The following is a 24,523-nucleotide window of genomic DNA, read 5'->3' as shown; positions in this document are numbered from 1 at the left end:
AAGGTTTGCATGGGACAAAACATATGTGATGTTACACAATATTATACCTATCATATATAAAATTACAAAAGCAATCTTCATCTGGCTTTGTCTCCTTTTATGTTCAATCGTTGTCGATCCAAGCAATCTTGAGCAATCTGTAATCATTCTTAAATAAGTAATAATCGATATTTGTTTATTTAGTGTCAGTTTTACACTGACACTAAATAAGGATCTCTTACCAGCCTTTCGCCGAATGTCCCATCGATTCCAGTCAGCCAATGCCAGTATCTCACGAAACTCTAATAAATAAAACACAGAGTGTACACAGTGCTTAAACATGTTCACTTTTGTCACACAACAATCACAAACTTTGATTTGTTTGATGTATGTTAGTGAAAGACTAACAAGTTGGGGTATGTCTCTATCAGCCTTGCATAACTAGAGATATACATTTTGGCTATTTTTTGCTAAGTTGCTCAGACTCAGTCCGATTGTAGGGAGAACATCTATCAAGGTCAAATTTGAGTTCTGCCACAGATTCCTAAGTGTATAAGATAACTTTGGTCTAATCTGACCAGAGCACCTTCTTTCTTTTTGCTATGTCCCTATAGTAAAACATTTAAACTGACTTCTAATGGATTTATTTTAACAATGGTTTTGTCTTCCATAAAGGCCAGATTTGCAGAGTACACAATTGAAAGTGTTCCTGTTTTCAGATTCTTGCAACTGAGCTGTGGATCGCTGCAGCTCCTCCATAGTTACCATGGGACTCTTGGTTACACAATTATGCACCCTTTCTGTTGGTGTATCACAAAAAACGAATGAAAAATATAAAAGACTGTTTTTGGAAAGGGAGAAAAAATTAAGCACACTGAAGTTAGACTAAAAACATCAAATACATATAAAAAAAAATATGTTTCAAATAGTTCCTGATTTTGCAAGTTTATCTGTCATTGCTTAAGAGTCTTTTTAATTTATGAGGTTTTCTGTGCAGCTTTTGCTTGTTCATTGGTTTCTTTAATGCTCAAATAAATTAGATTTGGTATTTCCCTGTGATATATAATGCAAGCAATATGACAAAATCTGTGGTTTGTTAAAAATATGACTCACTTTGATCCACAAACACCAAAGTGCACTGGTTCTTGGCACGCCCGTCCCTCAGCTGACAGGTGTACGAGCCTTCGTCCTCCTGAGAGAGCTGATCAAAGAGTATCTCCACCAGACCTTTGGCCGTATCAAAGTTTATCTTACAGCGCTGCAGAAGAGCAAACAAATCTTAGTGCAGGCAATGTTCATCAGCACATAATCAGCTAGATCATTCCGCAAGAGGTTTGGCATCCACTGTATAGATGGCTTCTTGCACAAAGAAATTGCATGATGAATCAATGTGCAAAGGGTCTGAAAAAACATTGGCACTCTGAGAATAAAATATTTCCGTTCTCTAAAAGATGCAAACACACAAACAAGCAACGAGACAGAGGGAACAGACCTTGAGCTCATTTTCGTGGCTTTTATGTTCATCGACTTAAGTGTATGCCGTGCATGTTGATAGGCCTTGTTTAGAAGATATTTGTGATGTACAGCGAGCCCAAGGGCCCTAATCAGTTAAACGGCTTCTGCATTTGCAAATCTCAGCTGTGATCATTTAGAAATAATGTATAATCAGTACTGTTCAGATGGAGCTCTCATATTGGGATATAATGGAATTAAATGGAAGTCACTGAATGTAACGCAGTTACAACCGAGAGACGCAATAAACATTCATTGCTGTGTTCATTGTTCTCCCACCAGCCATCTCAGAACACGGTTCAATAACACTGTCGACAGCGATGATTATTTTCAGATTGCCTTATAACACAATGTATATCTATGCTGAATATGTTTGTTTATATTCAGCTGATGTTCACCAATGATTACACTGCTGCTGTTTTTTGATATCTGGCTTCATTTTCTTTTTTTTTTAAATACCAGGTAATATCATCTATCTTTCCTATTTCTTGTCACTAAATCAAAATATAATTAGTCTGCAGCAGGGTGAGAACCTTTAACCTTTGCCATTGGTGTCAGAGTCTGGGAGGTTACCGACCTGCTGCTTCCCCTGAACACCACTATAGGTGCCGCCGGTACCGCAGAGCCAGGAGCAGGACAGGTGTTTCTCATCCCGTCATCAGCTGGAGACCTTTAAGAGAGTGGATTGCCAGCATTTCTACGCCTGAGTGTTTTGCCTATTTGATATTGGAACCAAGCCACGGACCTTCAGATCCAGAACGAACTCTTGCCATAATCCATTTCCAGACTCTAAATCAGGCGGCAGTCTGCTCTCGCACTTTAGGCTCTAAGTGAGACCTTGTCCTTCCTCCAGCTGTGATCCAATCGGCAAGCGCAGCCGTATCCTGAGCCACTCCACTATCTTCCAGACTCGCCTTTTCTCTCTCCCTGGTGGTTCAAAACAATCTAAAATGCCTGTTCCCGGTGTGAGCCGCTCGGGTCTTCCTCCTCCTTTAAATAAACCTCACCAAAACGGTCCTCTGTTTTTGAGTGTTTCTGTATGTGGGTCAAATCGGCCTTTAAAACTATGACAATTGGAACTCTAACGGTTCAGTTTTAAAGACTTCACATTCATGTCAGGTTGTTTCAGACAAACATTTTAGTGTGCAAACATTTTAAACGTTATTTGTTATGTTGCAAACCATACTATTCATTGTTCTGTTATTAGTTTTCATGTAAAAAAAATTGAAAGCCATTTGTAATTAGAGATGCACCAAGATATCAGCTGTTGACCAGAATCGAACAACATGCAGCTTGGTCAACCTTGAGCAGTTAGTGGCCATTTGAAAATTCATCTTTTTACAATCAGTGTAACACTCTTTGGCATTGATGCTGTTACAAAGTGAAGGAGACACAGAGTTGGCTATTTTAATATCAGTCAGGTAAACATCATTTGAAGTTGCTGTTTAAAAGGAAACTATTTTCATGTCAACAGTCACTATGTAGGCTGTAAGAGAATACTAGACTTTCAGCAGATAACACCAAGGCCGACTGTTTTGCTGCAAAGTTGCTCTGTGTGTATTCCTCTGAGCTTTTAACCACTGTGTGCAGTGGAAAATGCTGAATTTGGAAACATCAGCATCCTTTTTGAAATCTCACAGTTAAGGTAAAGATCTACATTCTCCATTAAAATAAAGGAAATAACATGCCTGTTTTAGCAATGGAGCCACGCTAACCTCACTAGCTGCTAATATAAAGTGCTAAGGACTATTTAAAATGAGTCTTTGCTTTATAAGTAAACCTAGTGTTACAGCAACTGCTCTCTCTCACACAGCAACGTTGAGGCACCTCTACTCCTATACAAATAATTAATTATTGCTCCCATCAGGAAGGTTAGAAAAAACTATTGTGAATGCTGTCATTATATCTTCATAAATTAGAGCCCATATAGAGAAATCAGAATTGGCAAGTCAAACGTTTACAAATGAGTTAGCCTAGAGAAAAGTCTCAGGTTTAAAGCAAGAAAACAGATTTTACTTGGAAAAAAATAAAATAACTTCATTATGTGTTAAACTGTAAGTTGATTAACAGGAATATTCTATTCCTTTTCTTGATTGTTTCAACATTATTATTACTGTAAAGTACCACAGCAAATGAAGTGAGAGATAAAGTGTTCAGTGCTTGGACCCGACCCTGACTGCATATTGTAAGCAGTAAGTAGATTAGAAAAGAAAAAAACTAAAATAAAATAGTTTCTTTTTTGCTAAGTTGTCCATTATGTGTAGACCCAACACTGATTCACCCCTTGATTAAAGAACATGTTTTATGCTCCACCACAAAGAATGAGGGATGATTAAAAACCTTTTTACAGCACTGTATGAAGCATCTGTCATCGTAGTGGTGCACCAAGAAAAAAACTAAACAATTTTATTTCTAAAACAGTAGTTTTTGTCTTACACTTTTTTAAGGTAACAGATTAACATTTACCTTGGCATAGGATTTGTTTATTTAACAACTTAAACAATGTGTCTGAAAAAATCATCCATATTGTCTTTGTAAATCTAACATCTAACCAAGTGTGACACGTTTTTTCAGACGTGAGCTCTGCCTCCATCTTCATCTGAGGCGATATTCTCGTCTTCCTCACTTGATTAAATTACCTGAGCTCCCAGACCTCTCTGCTGCTGCACTCACCTGCTCTTCATCTTTGCTGACAGCATCTATTTTCTGCCTTGCAGGATGTTTATTAAAACACTAATTGCTGTTTTGGAGTCACGCTGACTTGTCATGAAGACAGATGCCCACACCTTGCTCACTGATAACTAAGGAACCTGGATGCTTTCAGCATGTGTGAGAGTTTCTACATGTTTAGAACTTGAAGAAACAGTAAATTTACATTTAACTGTTAAAGTTTTTTGTTTTTGTTTTTTGTGGCTGAAATGTTTGCTTTGTGCTGTTTTTGAAAGCCCAGATGTATCAGTTCTGGTACAGATGACTTAAAACTGCCTATCCTGCATATTTGTGCACATTTGCCATTTTATGTGCTTTTGCAATTTTCCAAAGGGATATTTTGAACATGCTTTCACAAAAATTAATTTAAATAAATTTTTCATAACCTGCTTATAGTTTTCTGTCAGCAAATGTGTTTTGCTGACTCCCATATATAACCTTAACCAGCATGAAATCTTTCAAGAAATGTTTTGGTATAATCTGTGGTAAAATTTTGAAGAGTTGACCCCAATCTGGTAATGCAACCAAAATAAATGGGAATAGGGTGTGAGACACAGTTTTCAGAACATCTTCAACAATTAAATTCAATTATATATAAGATTTAATATTTTTATGATTTTATTTTCTATAATTTATATTAAAAAAAAATGCTTGCATTTTGTAAAAAAAATACCCAACTACAAAAAAAAATCTATGCAATAAGTTAAGTTCAAGAGTACAAAGTGATTTATTTACGGTCAAAAAATTAAAGACTGTAGGTATAAAAACACATTAAGTACATTAAGTAGAACAGAAGGGCATGAAATGGCTAGGAGGCAAATTACCCTGGAGCCCTTATTCATAATATGTCAACCCAGAGCTTAGTTTCATAGATGGGGAACCCAAATAAAGTACTTGCAGCTTTGACTCAGCTCTGACTTAATATCTGTTAACTGGGAAAACCTACTGGACTGCTGGAGATTTCCCGGTCGTTGAAAACCAAACGGAGCTCAGCAGAACTACTCAGACTCTCGGTTTGAAGCCAAAGACGCACGCTGCCTTTTTCAGACACCTCCACCTGCCAAGCTGACTTCAGCGCGATCACTGCAGAGTAAAATCAAAGCCAGATCAGGTCAGATCATTAAGGTCATAAAACCACCATTAACGCCTGAATAAGTTATATAGGAACCAGGAAAAGAGATTATAGATTAGGTTTGAATTGTTCTTTCTTTAGTCCTATCTGATCCCCTTTGTGCATGCACTTCAGAGGCGGTACGTACGTGGATTTCTGACCTGCCAGCTGAGTTCTCTCAGACGTTCAAGGTCTAAAAATAAAATACGACAAACAGTAGAAGCAGAAGGTTGAATATTTTTGGACAGGACTGCTATTGTATAAAAATCACAGAACAGGAGAGCATAGAGTGTGTATCAGGTGACATTTTAGAAATGGCTGTACTGGGTACAGTTAGTTTCTCGAGAGAAATGATTATCAGAGACTCTGGTTGCTGGTATGCAGGGTGTACCTTCAGCTGTAAAATCATAGCTAGATGACAGGTGAGGACTGTGACTCATCTCCACAGTGTACAGACCCAGATCCTCTTCAGATGGGTCTGTGAAGGTGAGCATTGACCTGATAGACAAATAATAATTAAAAAAGACAGATAATTGGATTCAGCTTTGGGTTCTTTTGTTTACAGCAACATCTACTGTAAAGTATTTTCTACTAAGGGAGCAATAATTCTTCAAAGTGAAAAGATTTTACATGCTTCAAGCCACAATTGTATTCATTAGAAATATACTTAAAATGCAACTTAGCAATAAAAATAAATAATGTGTCATTATATGCCAAATTTCCCCACAATCCTGGCAAGTTTCAAACCTTTTCCTTTTTTACATAGAAAAACAATAAAGTCAAGTAAAAATTGCAACTGAGAGGAGCATGACTCAAAACAAAAACAGGACAAGTAACAAGAGTCAGTGCTACTCATAAAGGATTTACCTGTTCTTTGTGGTTTCTACTTTTGTTCTCTGAGAACTGATGGGTTCTGTGAAATTTTTGCTCCATAGGAATTCATTCTCATCATTCATCTTAACAGCCTCATAGCCCAAAAATATAAACCCATCATCATCCACGCCGATCTTAATCTCTTTGGTGCCTGAAAGAAAGCAAAACAGCTTTCACTAAGTATGGGCTGGTCAGTGTATCAACATCAACAAGGTTTTAGAAAAGTTTCAAAACCTTCACATTTCTGTAATAACATTTTAACAGCTTAAACTCCTTTCAACGTAATGGCAGAGTAAGTGCCAGACAGACCTTAATTTTTCTAATTTCTATGGAGCATAAAGTAGCAATTCACTGCCCCTACACTACTGGTTGCTGTGCACTGCCAGTGAGCTGGCTGCAAGAAGGCTAATACATGTTTTCCTTCTTTACAAAAACAACAAATGTATCTGTTTGAAAACACTTCTAGTTGGCAAAAAATCATAGCGTGGAAACTAAAAGAGGTCACTCATAACTACAGCTGGCAAGTTATGATGAAAGCCCTGTCTGTTATGCAGTCGTCTGAAAGCTCTACCTGAGCAGATAGCCCAACTACAGTAATTAACCAGTAAATATCAGCGAATCATTCTTGTATTGCTCTATAAATAGCAGAATATCAAACAGTTATAATATTCTCCTCATTTGGTACTTGAACATTACTACCAAATCGAACAGGTGCAAAATCTAAATTTTTTGCTTCAAAAATTAAAACAACAGTGAATAAAAGTAATCTAGAACATTATTATAACTGTAATAATGAATACGTTGTTCATCTTAGCAATTGTTTTTTTGTATTAAGTAAAAGCGAGCAAGTGAAAGCAGTAAAACCATGTCATACATTTGTTTAAATTTAGTAAAACTGTGGTATTTTTATTCAGTTATCATACCAGTCTACACGTCATCCATCGATTTTCTATGTTCAGTTATTCTTGCAGAATTATAGGGGAACCGGGGCCTATTTCCAGGGGTTAATAGGCGAGAGGCAAAGTCGACCCTTGACAGGCTGTCAGTCCATTACAGGGCATCAAAGAGACAAACACGACAAACACTCATGCAAGTACATACTCCCTCACTTCTAAAGGCGATTTAGTGTGACCACTTAACCTAGCATGCATAGTATATATCTTTGAACTGTGGGAGGAAGCTGTAATAATTGGAGAAAACCCATCCATGGCTGGGGCTTGCAGAAAGATCCCAGATAAGACTTGCACCCAAGACCCACTTGTTGCAAGGCAACAGTGCTTACAACTGCTGAACTGTGGGGGTCTCAACACACCCTGTTAAAATGCCAGGGTCTTGTGATTTTCTTAGTTACATCCCCCAGCAAAAAGCCATGGTGCTATCTTGAACCAAGATTGAACCGTGTTGCCATTATTTCAAAAGCAATGCTTGGATTGGCCTAAACACAACACGTACTCACCCACACAAAAACATATTGTGAAGCATGGTGGTGGCAGCATTATGGTTTTTCTTAAATTATTTCTCTTGGTCTTATTTTTATACTTGAAAAAAAAAACTAACATTTTAACAGGGGTCTGTAGACTATTTATATCCACTGTGTAATTTTATATATTTATAATCTATTATATCTTAGATGCGTATATTTTAAAGTATTGTTTTTCTACTCTTTAGCTGCACTGAACTGATCTTATCAAGATGCATGTGGACAATATGTGTCATTTATGGATCAATTTAACATTATAGTGAGGAAATGTACTTATCTTCTGCTCCTGGAGAGTTAAATTAAGCTATTATGCTAATCTAATACTTTCTTGACTTTATTTAAAATGTCATATAATACATGTTCTTGAAAATCCTTTTTACTATTCTTATCTAATATCAAACTTAGCCTCACCTGGCAAATAAAGCATTGAGAGCTTTATTCTAATATTAGTCCAGTACACTGACCTGGTTGAGTCTGAACTGTGACCGGCTCAGAGGGCAGGGAAGCACGACCAACACCTGCATTATTAACAGCCGACACACGGAAGCGGTAGGTGTGACCTGTCTGCAGACCTGTCACCTAGATGCCAAAAGAAGCACGTTTATTTTTTCAATTCACTAAAATCAATTTATGACCTTTGAAGATGCAGACTTAGATATGAGCAGTTTCTGCTGAATGGGGTTCTACAATAATGATACATACTCCTGCTTTATATATTTTGAAGGTAAATCAGATACAGGTGCCAATTTTGAACATATCTGTTGCAACTCTCACCTTGTAATGAGTTTCAGAAATTGGTTTTGCAGTCAGAATCGTCCAGTTGTCTAACTGGTTACTCTGGCTGATTTGCAGCATGTAGCCAGTGATCTGACTTTGACCTTCATAGAGTGGAGTCGCCCATAAGAGCACTAGGGAATCGTCTCTCACCTCCCTGAACTCCAGGTCATACGGACAACCTGAGGACCAAAGAAGTGGATAAACAACACAGACAGGAAACATCGACAAACCAGAAATAAGTCAGAATTACGACTCCAGTTGAAAATAAGATCATAGATTCTAAATCTGACTTTAATGCTGCACATGGTAGTCAATTTACAGAATGATTTTTAGTCACATTTAAATTATTAATAGTATAGAGGAAAGCCCATTTGCCAAGATTAACGAGCTGCTCATTTTGCTGAGACTCTCCATTTTCTATATTACTGGCATAAAATGCAAATCAGAGCAAGGCAAGAAATGGCTTTTTCACTGAGTTTCCACATACTTCTAAAGACTGTGTGAATCGGTATGTGGTTGGTGGTCACATTAATAATAAGAATAATAAAAAAGGTTTCATTTTACATTTAGATAAAGGTGGCATGATACCCTCAAATCTGTCATATCTTGTTAGGTCTGCGATATGAAACCAGCTCCATATAGTTAAGCTACAAATTTAACAAGAATAAATAAGAGCTGTGTATCCTGCTTTCAAGATTAATCCTTTAAAAGAGGTTTAAATTGAAGATGTACTGACTGTAACATTCAGAGTTCATATCTGTTTTCCCAGTCAGTTCTGAATGCATTACTCTCCACCTGATTGCTTGCACCTGTCCTGCTGCTTTGAAAACACACGTTTCCTCCACACCTGTTTCCTGTCAAGTTGCCTGCAACCTTGTCTTAGCTTTCCAGCAAACAATTACCCTGGTACATGTGATTCTGACCTGGACTGTTTCTCTACCTTTCCTCTGTTAGAAATAGTAATAAGTTGGATTTTTTAAATTATTGTATCATTTTGGGGCTTGAGCTTTGCTGTCTCTCTGATTAGTGATTTTACATTCTGGATTTTGAGTTTGACTTTCGATTAATTTAGACCTTTTCCTCTACCCTGCTTGCCTGTAGTGTTTCTGCTAAAAGTTCATGACAACATGAAGGCTGAACAGAATACCACAGCAATGAACAGGAAAGATTTGGAAAACTTGGCCTCCATTGAAAATTTTGACTTGAAGGATCTACATTCTTTAGGTAATTCACAGAGAATTTTGTTTGTGTAACGCTAGTCACAGTAATACCTAAAAGATGCTAAAGACAGTTTAAAATATCAACTCTATAATCATTTTGTCTGTGTTTATTAAAAAGAAAATGGAATTGTCCAAAGTCTGTCATGAAAGAAAGAAATGGAGATTGGAACTCCCTAGTTTAAATAATTCTTTGTCCTTTTGTTTTTCTTTAGACTTTTTGCTAACTGTCTAATCTGTGGTGTGGAACTTTTAAAATACAAAAGGAGAACAGTTAACGGGTCGATTTAAACTTTTTCAGTTTGCTTGGTTTTCAAGTTAAAAGTGATAAAGCCATGCTTAATACCAAATTATGTTTAAACATTCAGTGATTTACAAACCGGTTGTGTAATGCATGTACAGGAAGGGTCTCAGAACACGGCCTTGTGGTGCACCTGTATTGATGATGAAAGAAGAAGCGGTACAGGTGGCTCTGACAGCCTGAAGTCTGTCGCTGAGAAAGTTGTATGATGTGGATGACAGGAGATAAGATCTGGAGACTGAAAATAGGAACAGCCTGTGTTGTCGCATCGGAGCATGCGCCGTACACTCTCCAGTTCTGCAGCAGCTTCATGCATAAGGTGGGAGGCATTGTCCAAAAGTAATGTTATTTCTGCCAGAGTCCTTCTGCCTACCATCATCTACACTGGGTTGAGGGGGCATCATAGAATAGAACTCGCCTTCCTGATGAGCAAATCTAACTACATCATCTAGGCTGTAAATAAGGTGCTGTTCCAACATACTGCACCATAGAAGATGGCTGATGCCACCACAGAGTCAAAAAAGGTCTTTAGGAGCACCCCCTGCACTCCAGAAGATCTGTCTTCTTAGCAGGTAGAGTCTGCTATGACCCTTCCTGTAAAGATAATCAGTGTCATGATTTCAGTCCAGTTTATTGTTCAGGTGAACAACCAAGTACTTATGAGCCCACTATCTCAGTGTCAGTTCTATGTGTTCTATTTACAAGTTGTATTCTCTTACAACTATTTAACTAAAATATTGACAGTTCCACCTAATATTTCATTTTCATGCGCCTGTCTAGAGTGGTTTAGTTAATTATATGGCATTTGGAAATTATAGTGTATGTTTATGAAAAGGAAGCCTATACCCTTTTTTAATAATGTACTGTTAGTGTTAAATGGTTATTTCTCATTATAAATCTCCCACCAGCGATGATATTCAAGAAAAAAATCACACACCAACAACACATGACAAATAGCAGCAGCTAATTCTAACTCAAGGCTGTTATTTCAACCACTTTACTATTCACTTAACCGCTGACCTCCTCTGTTACTGTGTGCTTTAGTGGTACAATAAACAAACAGCATATTATTATCCTGGTATTACATACTGACCTGTTTATTTTTCTGGGAGATGACTACATAGACTATTAGTGGTGCAGTTTAAATAAAAGTAAAAATGGCACCATGTGGAAATGGGTTCTGCAGGTGATGGATGGTGTTTATTTCCATCTCCCCTCCCCTCCACTGCTAGGGTCGATAAACAGATTGTAAAAACTGCAGGGCAGCGAGTATTGATGCATGCTCAAATTCCCAAAGCTCTTAGGTAAATGAGTCACTGTGGAATTCCTCTTTAATTTAACAAGTTGTGGCTTTTATAATCACTTTTACTTGTGCAAGTTGTGAAGTTCAAAACTAGAGTTAGAGGCTAGCTGTTTTGTAGCTTTCTAATGTACAGCTGTGACTGAAGGGAATGCTGTTGGAATAATTTTTTCAGATGTTTCTATGGTATACTTACATTCAGTAATAAACATTTTGTTATGATTCATGTTTTTACCATGCCATATTTATTTATGTTTTTATTTAACCATGTCATTCCTGAAAGGCCTCTCTGTTTTAATAAGCCTCATTCAGCTCACTTGAGCCATGCCTTATTGTCTCCCTGTCTCACCTGTGCTCTGCACTACTTAAACTCTCCTAAGTCTCTGCTTCTCTGCCAGATTATCAACAGTCTTGTCCCAGTAGAAACCCAGCATTCTTTCTCTGCTCTTATCTTTCTCCTTGTTATTGACGAAGTTCATGTCTTCAGATTATTCCATCCTTGCCTTGTCCATTATGGATTCTTGCTGTCTGTTTGATATCTGGAGACTGAAATCTGTTCTGACTTCTCACAACCAATTCTCATCTAAACCCTGTAAGTATATTTAACTTCTGCCTTCTTGTGAATGGCCATTGTCTGTTAACGAACTTGTCTTTGGATTGAGGCTTTAATTAGGGACTTTTTCTGTCTGTGGCTCTCCTGGCGAAACATCGCAAAGACTGAAGAGGAGCGCTGAAAGAATCTTCCACCTGGCACTCTTTCTGCACAAGATCAGAGTGTTCTCCTGAGCTCCCAGCCTTTTCACCCCTCCTGCTGCTTCCCCGCCTGCTTCTCTGCACTTCAGGTTAATCAAGCTGATCATTTCACGTTCACACCTCCTCCAGATTATTTAAATCAACCCTTTTTTTTCTCCCCACTGAGCTACGAATTGTCTGCGTTAACCCTGAATGTTAACCCTGAATTCTGATCAATAAACATATTCTTTTTAGAACGCTTGCTCCTGTGTTGTGGCAGAATTTCCAGGTCCTCATTGTAACTCTTTACACATTTAACAAGTTTCACGGCTTTAATTGAGAAATGCATCAAGTTTATGCAAAGTGTCAATATTTTGTGTACCTCACCGGATCAAATTATGACTGATAGTAAACATTCTTGCTTTGTCATAGCTTTTTTTCTTGTTCACTCATCTTTTGAGTTTCTCATGGGAATTAGACTTTAGGGCCTATCCCGAAAGTTTAAATGTTTTGGTCCTTAGCCACTTGCTTATCCCCCTTGCATTGAGACATTGTGCTCTATCACTTTGAAAAAAAATTATTGTTTATCACCAAATTGCTTCTGGATCATTGGGTAAAGTTGCCAATAGGGATGATGGAATTTCATTCTGAAGGTGGAGACCACAATAACTACCGAGCTATTTTCAAACACTCTGTTTGAGTCAAACGTGTGGAAATTCTTGTCAGAATTTAACTTCAAGGATTTCTTCAAAGTAATTTATGTGGGTTTCAGTCAATTATGGGGTAAACACAGAACGTTAAAAGCAGCCTTAAAGATAATAAATTACAGAACTAAAGTGCTTTATAATAAGCACCATCGTGTGTCACTGTTCATTGACTTACCAAAAGCTTTGATAAAGCAAACACCAATTGTCAGTATTGGCTTTTTTGATCATATTTTGGCTGTTTGGTAAATCTCTCGCAAAGCACACAGTGAATACAGGGAGAATCATGGTAGCATTCAGCTTTTCTTCTCAGCACAATCCGTTATAGAGATGTCCCAAACAGGTTGTTTGGGGCCTAACGTTAGTAAGTCCCGCAGAGTTTTAGTCTGTCCTTGATGTTTATCTTCAGGAGAAGTGGCTTCTTTGCTGCCCTTCTTATATCGGAAGTCTCCGTCTTACTGTGCATACAGAAAAACTCAGACATGCCAGCTGTCAGTCTCCAGCAAGCTCTGCACCGGTGGCGACCAATCGCTTCGTTTAATAATTTTTAGGAGACAGTGCTGGGAACGTTTGCTGGACTTTTTGGCAACCCGGATCTATCCTCACCCCAGTGAACCCTGTCTGGTTGAGCTTCTTGATTACTCAGTGACTAGGTGCAATCTTAATGGCAGCGTTATCCCTGCCTATGATGCCCTTTTAAAGGGAAGTAATGATGAGGTAACCCTGGTTGACAAAAGAATGATTTCATTTTTTTAAGGCAACCACTCAGCTCTTCTAATTTAATCAGAATACCAGTTATATCTATCAGCTGCTCATTCTTCAATAACCTTTTCTCTGAGTTAATGAGAAAATCAAAAAACTAAGCTAGCAGGTAATTTTGGCTGGGGTAAAACGCAGAACAAATTAGGTTTTTGTGATTAAGGACATTAAGTTTTATGAACTTTGTATTAATTGTGTTTTATTTAATCATTAAATAGCAACTTGGACTCAATGCACATTGCAACCATAAAAAAACGGAGGCAGTAAAGTTTGTAAAAACCAAAATAAAAACAAGATTTGTGTCAGGCTAATACATTGTGGTCACAACTGATCTGTAGGAAGATGACATGATGTGCCAACACTGCAAACATGAGGATGAATAAGTGTTAATTTGCATTTGCAATGTTGGTGTATGGATTTTATGAAAGTTTAACCTTCACCTGGTTCTGGCATTGACCACGTCTCACACAGGAATGCTTCACTAGCATCAGATGGTTCCCCAACACCAGCCGCATTGGCAGCAAAGACACGGAACTGGTAGAAATGTCCAGTTTTCAAGTCTGAAACCTGCAGACAAACAAAGCTTATAAACTGTTGAAATTTCACTGCATGTAAACATTTTTTCAAGAGTGATGAAAATGGTCACAGCAGCCAAAATGTTTGCATTAGCGATACAATATAAAAATTAAACCCATCCTGTCACAGTGGGGCACAGAAAAAGGAGTTAAAATAATTCCTTATTTTTATTTCAGTTGATCTCAAATGCTGCAGGCAAAGTGCTGACTGGTATTGCAATCACATTTCTCTCACATTTGTCTCTTTACCTTGGTTCTCTGTATTTTAGAATAGATTTTAAAATACTAATCACATTTAAAGGCCTGAATGGCCTCGACCGATCCAATCTGAAAGAACTGATTGTTCCCCATTATCCCACTAGATCCCACTTCCACCTCTCTTCTCAAGGACAATGGTGCTTCTATCAGTGTTGACAGTCTAATTCTTGCAAACACACTCAGACTTATATACATTCGCACCCTCAAGATTCCACCGTACCCTTGCTAAATCTTTACTTATGTGTGTGTTGCTTACCCCTGCTGAGGTTTTTTGTACTATTTCAGACTCTATTCTGCTAAGAATAGAGTCTGAAATATGATTTTTTCTTTTCCTCCTATCTTACTTTACCTAAATGAGTGATTTCATTACTTTTCATAGATTTTCAGATTTCTCAGAAGGATTACAAAAGCCAATTATTATTAGTATTTAATTACTTTTTCATAGATTTTTAGTTTTATCAGAAGGATTACCAGCGAAAACCAAATATTATTAGTAATTTGGACTTTAGCTGCTCTTACACCAATGACCCAGCTTTCTTAATTAGACTACAATGGACTGTAATTACTTAGTTTGACTTCAGTACCAGTAAAAGCAATATATCATTAGCACCTGAAAATGTGGATTACAGCTGTTTTGTACCAGTGACTCAGCTTCCCTAGTTAGAATTCAGTGGAATGATGAGACTATTAGATTTCTCAGAAGGATTCATAGATTTTTAGATTTCTTAGAAGGATTGTAGTATCATTTGATTTGTTGTTCTGTGTCTGCGTTCATTTTCTTTGTGATTGTATTGTAATTGTATGTACAGCGCTTTGAGTGTCTTGTTACTGAAAAGCGCTATATAAATAAACTTACCTTACCTGAAACAGAAGGTATACAACTTATCTCTGGAAACATTTTTCTTTTAACCTACACCTTTAATTGGCTCTGATTTTTATTACTTAGACTAAAATTTATTCAGGCTTTTGCTTATATTACTACCTTAATATTATATATATACGTTATTTTCAGACAGGTTTATCTTTTTCTTTTAATCTTTTTCATTTTAATTTGCTTTGTTTTTTTAAGGCTTTTTGAGTTGAACTCATGTTTAAAACTGCAAAAAAAGTGAAGGTGAGTTTATTTTCCTTAATATTGCTTAACAGAATGATAAATAAACTGCTTAATACTATTTTTTTTATTTATTTGCGGTACATTTAAAACAGAATTTATTTTTTAAATATTATTGGCATTTTCAGATCAGTGTTTTAAATTCAACATTACAGATTTGATTTTAATTACAATAAAAAAGTAATTTGACTTATGTTATCCACTTTTAAAGCTTTGCTCTGATTTACAAATTAAGAAGACTCTTTACAAGTTATTAGTTCTGCTGGTTCTGCAACATGTTTCTGAGCCCTTGAGACATTTTTTGCTCTTAGCAGAGAGGGGATTCAGGCCTATTGATCTGCTCATTGATCCACCTATTCACAGCCATTTAGACTCTAAGGCCCTTATCGCCTCCGTGAGCAGCTGTGAACCTCTGCTGCCTCTGCCTATCGCCAGGACACTAATTGACCAAGGCAGAGGGAGCTTTTTCATAACAGCAGCAGCTGCTATCTGAAAGCTTCCACACGACACCTGCACCCTTCTTCATTGGGCGCAAATCCTTTCCTGCATGATACATTTAAACTGAACAACAATCACACTGATGTACAGTGCAGAATGAGAAATGCAGATGCAGTGTGTTGACCTTATGCCACCAGGGGGCAATCAAGCTTCATTTGACTGAATGAAAGACAAACCTTTGTCTTATCTGGGAAGAAAGGTTTTCTGTTTCAGCCATGAATTCATGACCTGCTGTTCTAATAATCAGTTTAAAATCAGCTTTTTGCCACTACATAAATCTGACTACTAAAGCTATTCCACATTTAAAATTACACCAATGTAGACAACCCTGTAGCAGGCTTGCTGACTGATTTTTACTCCCTCTAAAACTGATCAGTTGTTTTATTTACAATGCCTTAAGGGCTAGAAAAATGTAATTATTTATTAGTTATCCAAACTAACATATATCTTAAATAACAAATCAGAGAATGAGCTCAACAAACTTTACTTAAAAAGTAAGTACTCACTGATGGATTGTTATTAATTTATGGGCAGATGACTACTTAAACTATAAAAACTTACTTTTGTACTTTTAACGTGAATACATTTAGAGATCTTGCTTTTTGTTTTAGTAGTACTTTTACAGTCAACTGTGTTGCTAAAAATGCAAACAGAAGCTTTGTACAAATCCCGGGGTCTTGAGTGTGTACTTTTTTTAACCAAGCTTTCCATTTTCACTTTGTGTTTTCTTCATTTACGAACCTAAAATAAAAAACAACTAAGGTAAAGACAAAAGCACTGCCTTTCTTAAGTACTCATATCCCTTACAACCATTATAACCGCAAACCTCAGTGTATTTTGTTTGGATTGTTTGTTGCATGAATTTGATTTGATCTAAACCAAAGGTTTCAAACACCAGCTCTTGAAAGCCAGTTTCCTGCAACTTTTAGACATATTCCCAGTCCTCCGAATGTCTGAACTGCCTTTCTGGAATGCAGTCAATCTCTAAAGAGCATCACTAATGACCATGAGGCAGGTCTGTTGAAGTAGAGACACATCTTCAAGTTGCAGGAACGTCACCACCAAGGGCTTGAGTTTGAGACCCTTGATCTAAGCCATTTCATGGTAGCTCAGGCTGTATGTATTGTCCTGGTGAACCGCGAGAGCAGTTTCCCGGCTCTAACAGGATTTATTCAAGGACCTTCCCACATCTAGCTCCATTCAACTTCCCAATCACTCTGACAAGCTCCCCTGTTCCTGCTGTAGAATAGCATTAACACAGCAGGATCCTTCCGCTACCATCTGAAGATGGTGTGTCTGGGATGATGTTAACTGTTAGTTATTTTGCATGTAAGAAAAAAGGTTATATTTTGGTCTCAAATGTCTAAAACACCTTCTTCCCAATGGTTTCTGTGTCATTTACATGACCAGTGGCAAGCTGCTTCCAACCTGAGCTTCCCATTAAATCTCTGCAGCTTCTCCAGAGTTGCCTCTTGGCTGGATCTCTCTATTTGCCCTGCCTGTCAGTTTAGATGGACTGTTAAGTCTTCGCTATGCAGTTATGCAGTTTGCCACACTCTTCTCATTTTTTTCAGGTGACACATTTAACTTGGGACATTCTCTGTCAGGTGTCCCGAGCTTTGGATAATGATTTCTAACCTAGCCCTGCTTTAAACTTCTCCACAACTTTCTCCCTGACCTGACGACTGTGTTCCTTAGTCTTCATGATGCTGTTGTTTGCTAATGTTCCCTAACACAGCTCTCAGCCCTTCGCAGAACAACTGTATTCTGACTTCTTAAGGCAATCTGTTGAACTGGATCTTATTTAGGAGTGTCAGAGTAAAGGGGGTTGATTAAAAAAGCATGTCCCACTTTTCAGGTGATTATTCATTCAAAACTATTTAAAACCATTCATAATTTTTCTTCCAAATTCCAGTATTACAGTACTATGTGTTGGTCTATCACATATAACCCACATAAATTCCAGAAAGCCTATGATTGAAACTTGACAAAATGGGAGAAAATCCAAGATGTATGAATTATTTTTGCAAGGCCCTGTGTGCATTTCTACTTGAAAACTGACAAATGGTGAAATTGACTTTTTTATTATGATTGTAGGTTCTTTCTTGACATGTAGAATAATAAAGCTTTCAGGCCAAAATTATGAGCACAGCTCCAATCTAAAGAAGCAAAGCTGCTTTGATAAAAATAGCAGCTCAATTTATGTTTAAATGACATATTTGATTCCAGGAAGCCAGCATCTCGATTAAAATAACACCTCATGCTGGAAACAGATTGAGCTTCTTGTCTCCTTATGATGTTGATGAACTGTCTCATTTTATTCAAAACTGGACAATTCTTGTTTCTCATCAGAGAGTATAGCGTAACAAAATGACCTCCAGTCCTGAAAACTGCAATCCACATTATGAGGGGTCAGTTGATGTGTTCAGCCATTTTCTTTCTAATTGGCTTTGTCCTTATTTTTTTCCTCATGAGATAAAAACCTCTCACACAGTTATAAACTATCTAATTATGGAGCTCTTGTATTATTCGTGAAGCACTATACAGATTTAACTTTGCTAGGGGTCTCCATGGACACTGCCTGGTTGCCTAGTGACACAGCCAGGTTGAATGAGCGAAAGTTTCCTTTTATTGCCAATTACTTGCAAGAAATGCAAAAGTGGATAAAAAACTTTATTATTCAGTAAGTAGATTCAAAGCCCTCAATGATGCAACTAAAAATCCTTCAGTAAGTCTATTTGAATCCTAAAACTTATTATTTTCTATATACAGGTCCTTCTCAAAACATTAGCATATTGTGATGAAGTTCAATATTTTCCATAATGTCATGATGAAAATTTAACATTCATATATTTTAGATTCATTGCACACTAACTGAAATATTTCAGGTCTTTTATTGTCTTAATACGGATGATTGTGGCATACAGCTCATGAAAACCCAAAATTCCTATCTCACAACATTAGCATATTTCATCCGACCAATAAAAGAAAAGTGTTTTTAATACAAAAAAACGTCAACCTTCAAATAATCATGTTCAGTTATGCACTCAATACTTGGTTGGGAATCCTTTTGCAGAAATGACTGCTTCAATGCGGCGTGGCATGGAGGCAATCAGCCTGTGGCACTGCTGAGGTCTTATGGAGGCCCAGGATGCTTCGATAGCGGCCTTTAGCTCATCCAGAGTGTTGGGTCTTGAGTCTCTCAACGTTCTCTTCACAATATCCCACAGATTCTCTATGGGGTTCAGGTCAGGAGAGTTGGCAGGCCAATTGAGCACAGTGATACCATGGTCAGTAAACCATTTACCAGTGGTTTTGGCACTGTGAGCAGGTACCAGGTCGTGCTGAAAAATGAAATCTTCATCTCCATAAAGCTTTTCAGCAGATGGAAGCATGAAGTGCTCCAAAATCTCCTGATAGCTAGCTGCATTGACCCTGCCCTTGATAAAACACAGTGGACCAACACCAGCAGCTGACACGGCACCCAGACCATCACTGACTGTGGGTACTTGACACTGGACTTTTGGCATTTCCTTCTCCCCAGTCTTCCTCCAGACTCTGGCACCTTGATTTCCGAATGACATGCAGAATTTGGTTTCATCCGAAAAAAGTACTTTGGACCACTGAGCAACAGTCCAGTGCTGCTTCTCTGTAGCCCAGGTCAGGCGCTTCTGCCGCTGTTTCTGGTTCAAAAGTGGCTTGACCTGGGGAATGCGGCACCTGTAGCCCATTTCCTGCACACGCCTGTGCACGGTGGCTCTGGATGTTTCTACTCCAGACACAGTCCACTGCTTCCGCAGGTCCCCCAAGGTCTGGAATCGGTCCTTCTCCACAATCTTCCTCAGGGTCCGGTCACCTCTTCTCGTTGTGCAGCGTTTTCTGCCACACTTTTTCCTTCCCACAGACTTCCCACTGAGGTGCCTTGATACAGCACTCTGGGAACAGCCTATTTGTTCAGAAATTTCTTTCTGTGTCTTACCCTCTTGCTTGAGGGTGTCAATAGTGGCCTTCTGGACAGCAGTCAGGTTGGCAGTCTTACCCATGATTGGGGTTTTGAGTGATGAACCAGGCTGGGAGTTTTAAAGGCCTCAGGAATCTTTTGCAGGTGTTTAGAGTTAACTCGTTGATTCAGATGATTAGGTTCATAGCTCGTTTAGAGACCCTTTTAATGATATGCTAATTTTGTGAGATAGGAATTTTGGGTTTTCATGAGCTGTATGCCAAAATCATCCGTATTAAGACAATAAAAGACCTGAAATATTTCAGTTAGTGTGCAATGAATCTAAAATGTATGAATGTTAAATTTTCATCATGACATTATAGAAAATAATGAACTTTATCACAATATGCTAATATTTTGAGAAGGACCTGTACTGTTTCACCATAGGGATGGCGTTTTCAGGGTGATGTGTAGTATTAGATTTTTGTTGGACATTTTTATGTTGGTTTCATCTAAGCACAGCACTTTCTTCTACATCTTGGCTGTGTCCATTACAGGATTAATGACAGACTGCAAATGGGACTCATGTACTGTGTCCATAAAGGACATATTTGTGGAGTGTACGATGAATAGTTGTCTTGTTGACAACTCCTCCAGAATTACCACAAACATTTTGGCAGCTTCCCTGATTAATCCTTTCCTTGTCCAACATATCAGTTGTTGATAGGTTTGAAGTTGTTCCATACTCTTTCTATTTTCAGATGATAGATTGAACAGTATCCCTGGTAAGGCCTATGCCAGTGTATTGGAGAGGAGATAGTCGATAGTCGAACCTCAGCTTCAGGCGGAGCAGTGTTGTTTTCGTCCCAGCCGTGTGTTAACCTTTCCTGTTTCTGTCCCTTGACCGTAGTCTGGTGACACAGGGGAGAGAGACGCTTTCTCCAGGGCCAAAGTTACTAGTTTCCTCAGGGTTAACTCCCTCACTCATACGTTGCAGAGTTGAGTAGTGATGTTACCCCTAACACCGAGGCTTCAAAGCACGCTTCAAACTCGACAGGGTAGTTATGGTGAAGCAGTGGGCCGGAGCTTGCTTCATGAGACGTCCCCGATGACGTGTGAACCACTTTACTGCTTCATTCAGACTGAGTCAGCTGACTGTTTCAAACATTTGGTGCGATTCAGTGTATTTAAGATGGCTCAAGCCCCGGTTCACAACCCCGTTCCACACGTATTATACGTTACGGACAGCTCTCGTTTTTGGATATTTGGAGTTTTCGTGGATTATTCTGTCATGGAGCAACCATCTAGGAAGTGTTCCCAAGTGTGGAATATTTCGATTTGGTGCCACCTAATAAGGTAATGTACATTCAAAGTGTTTATTAGAAAGCCCATACTATGCAGTAGTGTTATAGTTATGGTATCATGCAAGAGGTGCGGTAACGGGTTGTTATCTGGTTTTACAGGTGCAGTGTTTGCTTTTCCCGCAGCTGCTGACGTATAATAATAATACGGCATCAATGCTGAGGCATTGTAGAGCCAAACATGAGAACACTCAGCCTCCTGGCACCAATCAAGGTCAGCATAACATAGATATACATGCAGAATTAGAAAGAATGACAGTTAAATGTGTGTAAGTTAAAATGAAGTTACTTTTCTTTATTTATTTTATTTAGGATCCAGGAAGCAAGAGCTTGATGCAGCTCTTGTGGACTTCATAGTGAAGGTCTCCCAGCCTTTCTCTGTATCCAAACCTATACCACCCAGCCAAACAGTTCCTTGTCACACCAACCTCCTCTGTTCCCTGGGAAAGAGTATTTTCCAAAGCTGGAGAAATTGTCTCAAAAAAAAGAAACCGTTTTAACCCTTCTACTGTGCAGAAATTACTTTTCTTGTATAAAAAACACCTGAAGTAACACAAGCACCCTCTTTATTAAACCAAGCACAATGTCCAAAAACACTCAGTACACCAAGCACACTCACAAAGTAAATATGAATGACAAATAAAAAATTTTAACTTCATAAATTTCTTTTTTGTTATTTATTTAAAATGGGACAGTGGAATTTCATAAAACAAATGACAATTCAAGTGAAAGAAGCCAGAATTAGCCTAATGGCTATTTTTCATCTGTAATCCCCTACAGTTCATATTGTTTTTAAATTATTATTTTTTTATGAGTTAATTACTCAGAATCTTTAATGAGTTACTAAAAACACATATGTACAACACGCATATATACATACATAAGTACTATTATTTTCAACAAGAGGTGCATCATATTCCCAGGGCTTCATTTGGTGCAACAATCACTACTGCCAGTAGATGTCACCCAAGGGAATTGAATGAGCCTTTGGGTAGTGAACCACTTTATGACACAATGTTTCAAAATGATTCTATGCTTCGAAAAGTCTCATTTTGACATCTTTAGAGTTGAGCATGAAGGAACAACATCAGAACACTGAGTTGTTGACAAGATTCGGGGTTCTTTTTAAGGACTTTGCAGCACGTAAAACACAGGGCTTACAGACTCCTGCACCGTTGCTCCGGTCGCTGTCTCCACCCCCCACACACAAAAAAACCGACCTCGCTCCTTCACTCTTAACTTCTCAGCTACAGCAGAGCACAGCGCCACTTCTGTCCGGAGGAGTTATGTCAACATCTCACATACACACACACACTGAGAGTCTAATCACATATAGCTCAGGCAATTTCTGCAACACGTGGAACACTGGACCAGCTCTATACCTTCTACCGGGTACTCGAGGGTTCATGGGAGTTTGTCCAACCGGTCCACATGTGTTTTGTGGACCTGGAGAAGGCAGTCAACTGTGTCCCTCGTGGTGCCCTGTGGGCGGTGCTCCAGGAGTACGGAGTCAGGGGCCCTTTATTAGGGGCCATCCGGTTTCTGTACAAGCGGAGCAGGAGTATGTTCCGTATTGCCTGCACTAAGTCGGACCTGTACCTGGTGCATGTTGGACTCCGGCAGGGCTACCCTTTGTAACTGGTCCTGTTCATAACTTTTATGGACAGGATTTCTAGGGACAGCGAAGGGCCGGAGGGGTTGTGGTTTGGGGACCAGTGGATTTCGCCTCTTATTTTTGCAGATGACGTGGTCCTGCTGGGCCCTTCTAGCCAAGACTTACAGCATGCACTGGGGCGGTTCGCAGCCAAGTGTGAAGCGGCTGGGATGAAGATCAGCTCCTCCAAGTCCAAGGCCATGGTTCTCGACCGGAAAAGGGTGGCTTCAGTTTGGAGGGGAGTTTCTGCCTCAAGTGGAGGAGTTCAAGTATCTTGGGGTCTTGTTTACGAGTGAGGGGAAAATGGAGCGGGAGATCAACAGACGGATCGGTGCGGCTGCCACAGTAATGGGGACGCTGTGCCGATCTGTTGTGGTGAAGAGAGAGCTGAGCCGAAATGCGAAGCTCTTGATTTACCGGTCGGTCTACGTTCCTAGCCTCACCTATGGCAATGAATTTGGGTCACGACCGAAAGAACAAGATCAAGCAGCTGAAATGAGCTTCCTCCGTAGGGTGGCCAGGCACTCCCTTAGAGATAGGGTGAGGAGCTTGGCCATCCGGGAGGAGCTTGGGGTAGAGCTGCTGCTCCACCACATCGAGAGGAGCCAGTTGAGGTGGCTCAGGTATCTATACTGGATGCCTCCTGGACGCCTTCCTTGGGAGGTGTTCCAGGCACGCCCCACCAGGAGGAGGCCCAGGACACGCTGGAGGGACTATGTCTCTCGGCTGGCCTGGAGCCTTGGGCTCCCCCCGGAGGAGCAGGAGGTGGTGTCTTGAAGGAACAATCTGGTATTATATATATAAACCACTTTTGGAGGTAGCTATAAATACGCAATGACCATGACCCTACAAGGGTGGGGCCGCACTGAAAATGTGACATTGATATGAGATAACATAAAAATGCTCACAGTCACACCTGAGGAAACGACATGTAGAAGACCTTTCAGTTTGGAATTTACCCATGGCAATTTCTAAAAATAATTTAGTTGTGAATTAAAGTCTATAGCTATGTTTGTTCTCAAATGAGGATGGACAAATGAGAGAGAGAGAGGGGTTGGCATGGGGAATTATTTTTGTTTTCAACAAAAAAAAATCCAAGTCATACTCATCCATAACTATTTTTAAACAGATGCTTGATTCTGAGTTCCTAAATGGGTTTTCTATGCATTGGGCATGGCAAGAAGGAAAAGACTGCAAGAATCAAAGCCAACATCTTGAAGAGGGCTTGTTTATTGTCGGTTTTTATGTAAATATACAATTTAAAAACAATTTATAAACAAAGTTCAAGTGATAGGCAAAACAGTAAGAATGTTAAAGATAACAATGTATTAAGTATAGATCAACAGAGAAACCAACTGGTGACTGGAATCAGATGATGTTACACTAGCCTTGATTGGCCACCAATCGGTCTGAAACTAAATATTCAATCTTTTTTTCCAATCAGTGAATTCACCATACCCTGAGCATTAAAAGGTAGCGCTAACAGCAACACCCTTTGCTGTGGAAGCTGTTACTGAGAGAAGTAGACTTTGTTATTCATTCTTTTTATTAATACTGAGGTGTTCTTGCTGTTAAACAGTTTTGAATAGAGCACATTTCATAGATATAGATTTTAGTATTTAGAATGCAAATGGACAAAATTAGGCACAATTGAGAATGACCCTGACCACTA

The 24,523-nt window shown here is 38.8% G+C and overlaps 1 protein-coding gene across 1 annotated transcript in view; it reads right to left on the bottom strand.

Moving 5' to 3' along the window:
- Positions 1-24,523, bottom strand: part of myom3 (myomesin 3) — an 84,046-nt gene that overhangs the window by 7,189 nt on the left and 52,334 nt on the right. The window contains exons 19-27 of the mRNA XM_047360859.1: positions 13,895-14,021; positions 8,439-8,620; positions 8,129-8,243; positions 6,179-6,335; positions 5,703-5,809; positions 5,460-5,504; positions 5,147-5,283; positions 1,093-1,237; positions 222-281 (exon numbers count right to left, since the gene is read on the bottom strand). Coding sequence (XP_047216815.1) covers positions 222-281; positions 1,093-1,237; positions 5,147-5,283; positions 5,460-5,504; positions 5,703-5,809; positions 6,179-6,335; positions 8,129-8,243; positions 8,439-8,620; positions 13,895-14,021 — 1,075 coding nt within the window. The remainder of the gene's footprint in view (positions 1-221; positions 282-1,092; positions 1,238-5,146; positions 5,284-5,459; positions 5,505-5,702; positions 5,810-6,178; positions 6,336-8,128; positions 8,244-8,438; positions 8,621-13,894; positions 14,022-24,523) is intronic.

This window comes from Girardinichthys multiradiatus, chromosome 3 (assembly GCF_021462225.1).
Source record: "Girardinichthys multiradiatus isolate DD_20200921_A chromosome 3, DD_fGirMul_XY1, whole genome shotgun sequence".
NCBI lineage: Eukaryota > Metazoa > Chordata > Actinopteri > Cyprinodontiformes > Goodeidae > Girardinichthys > Girardinichthys multiradiatus.
Note: the sequence above shows the minus strand (reverse complement) of the source record. Positions and strands in the feature narration are given on the sequence as shown.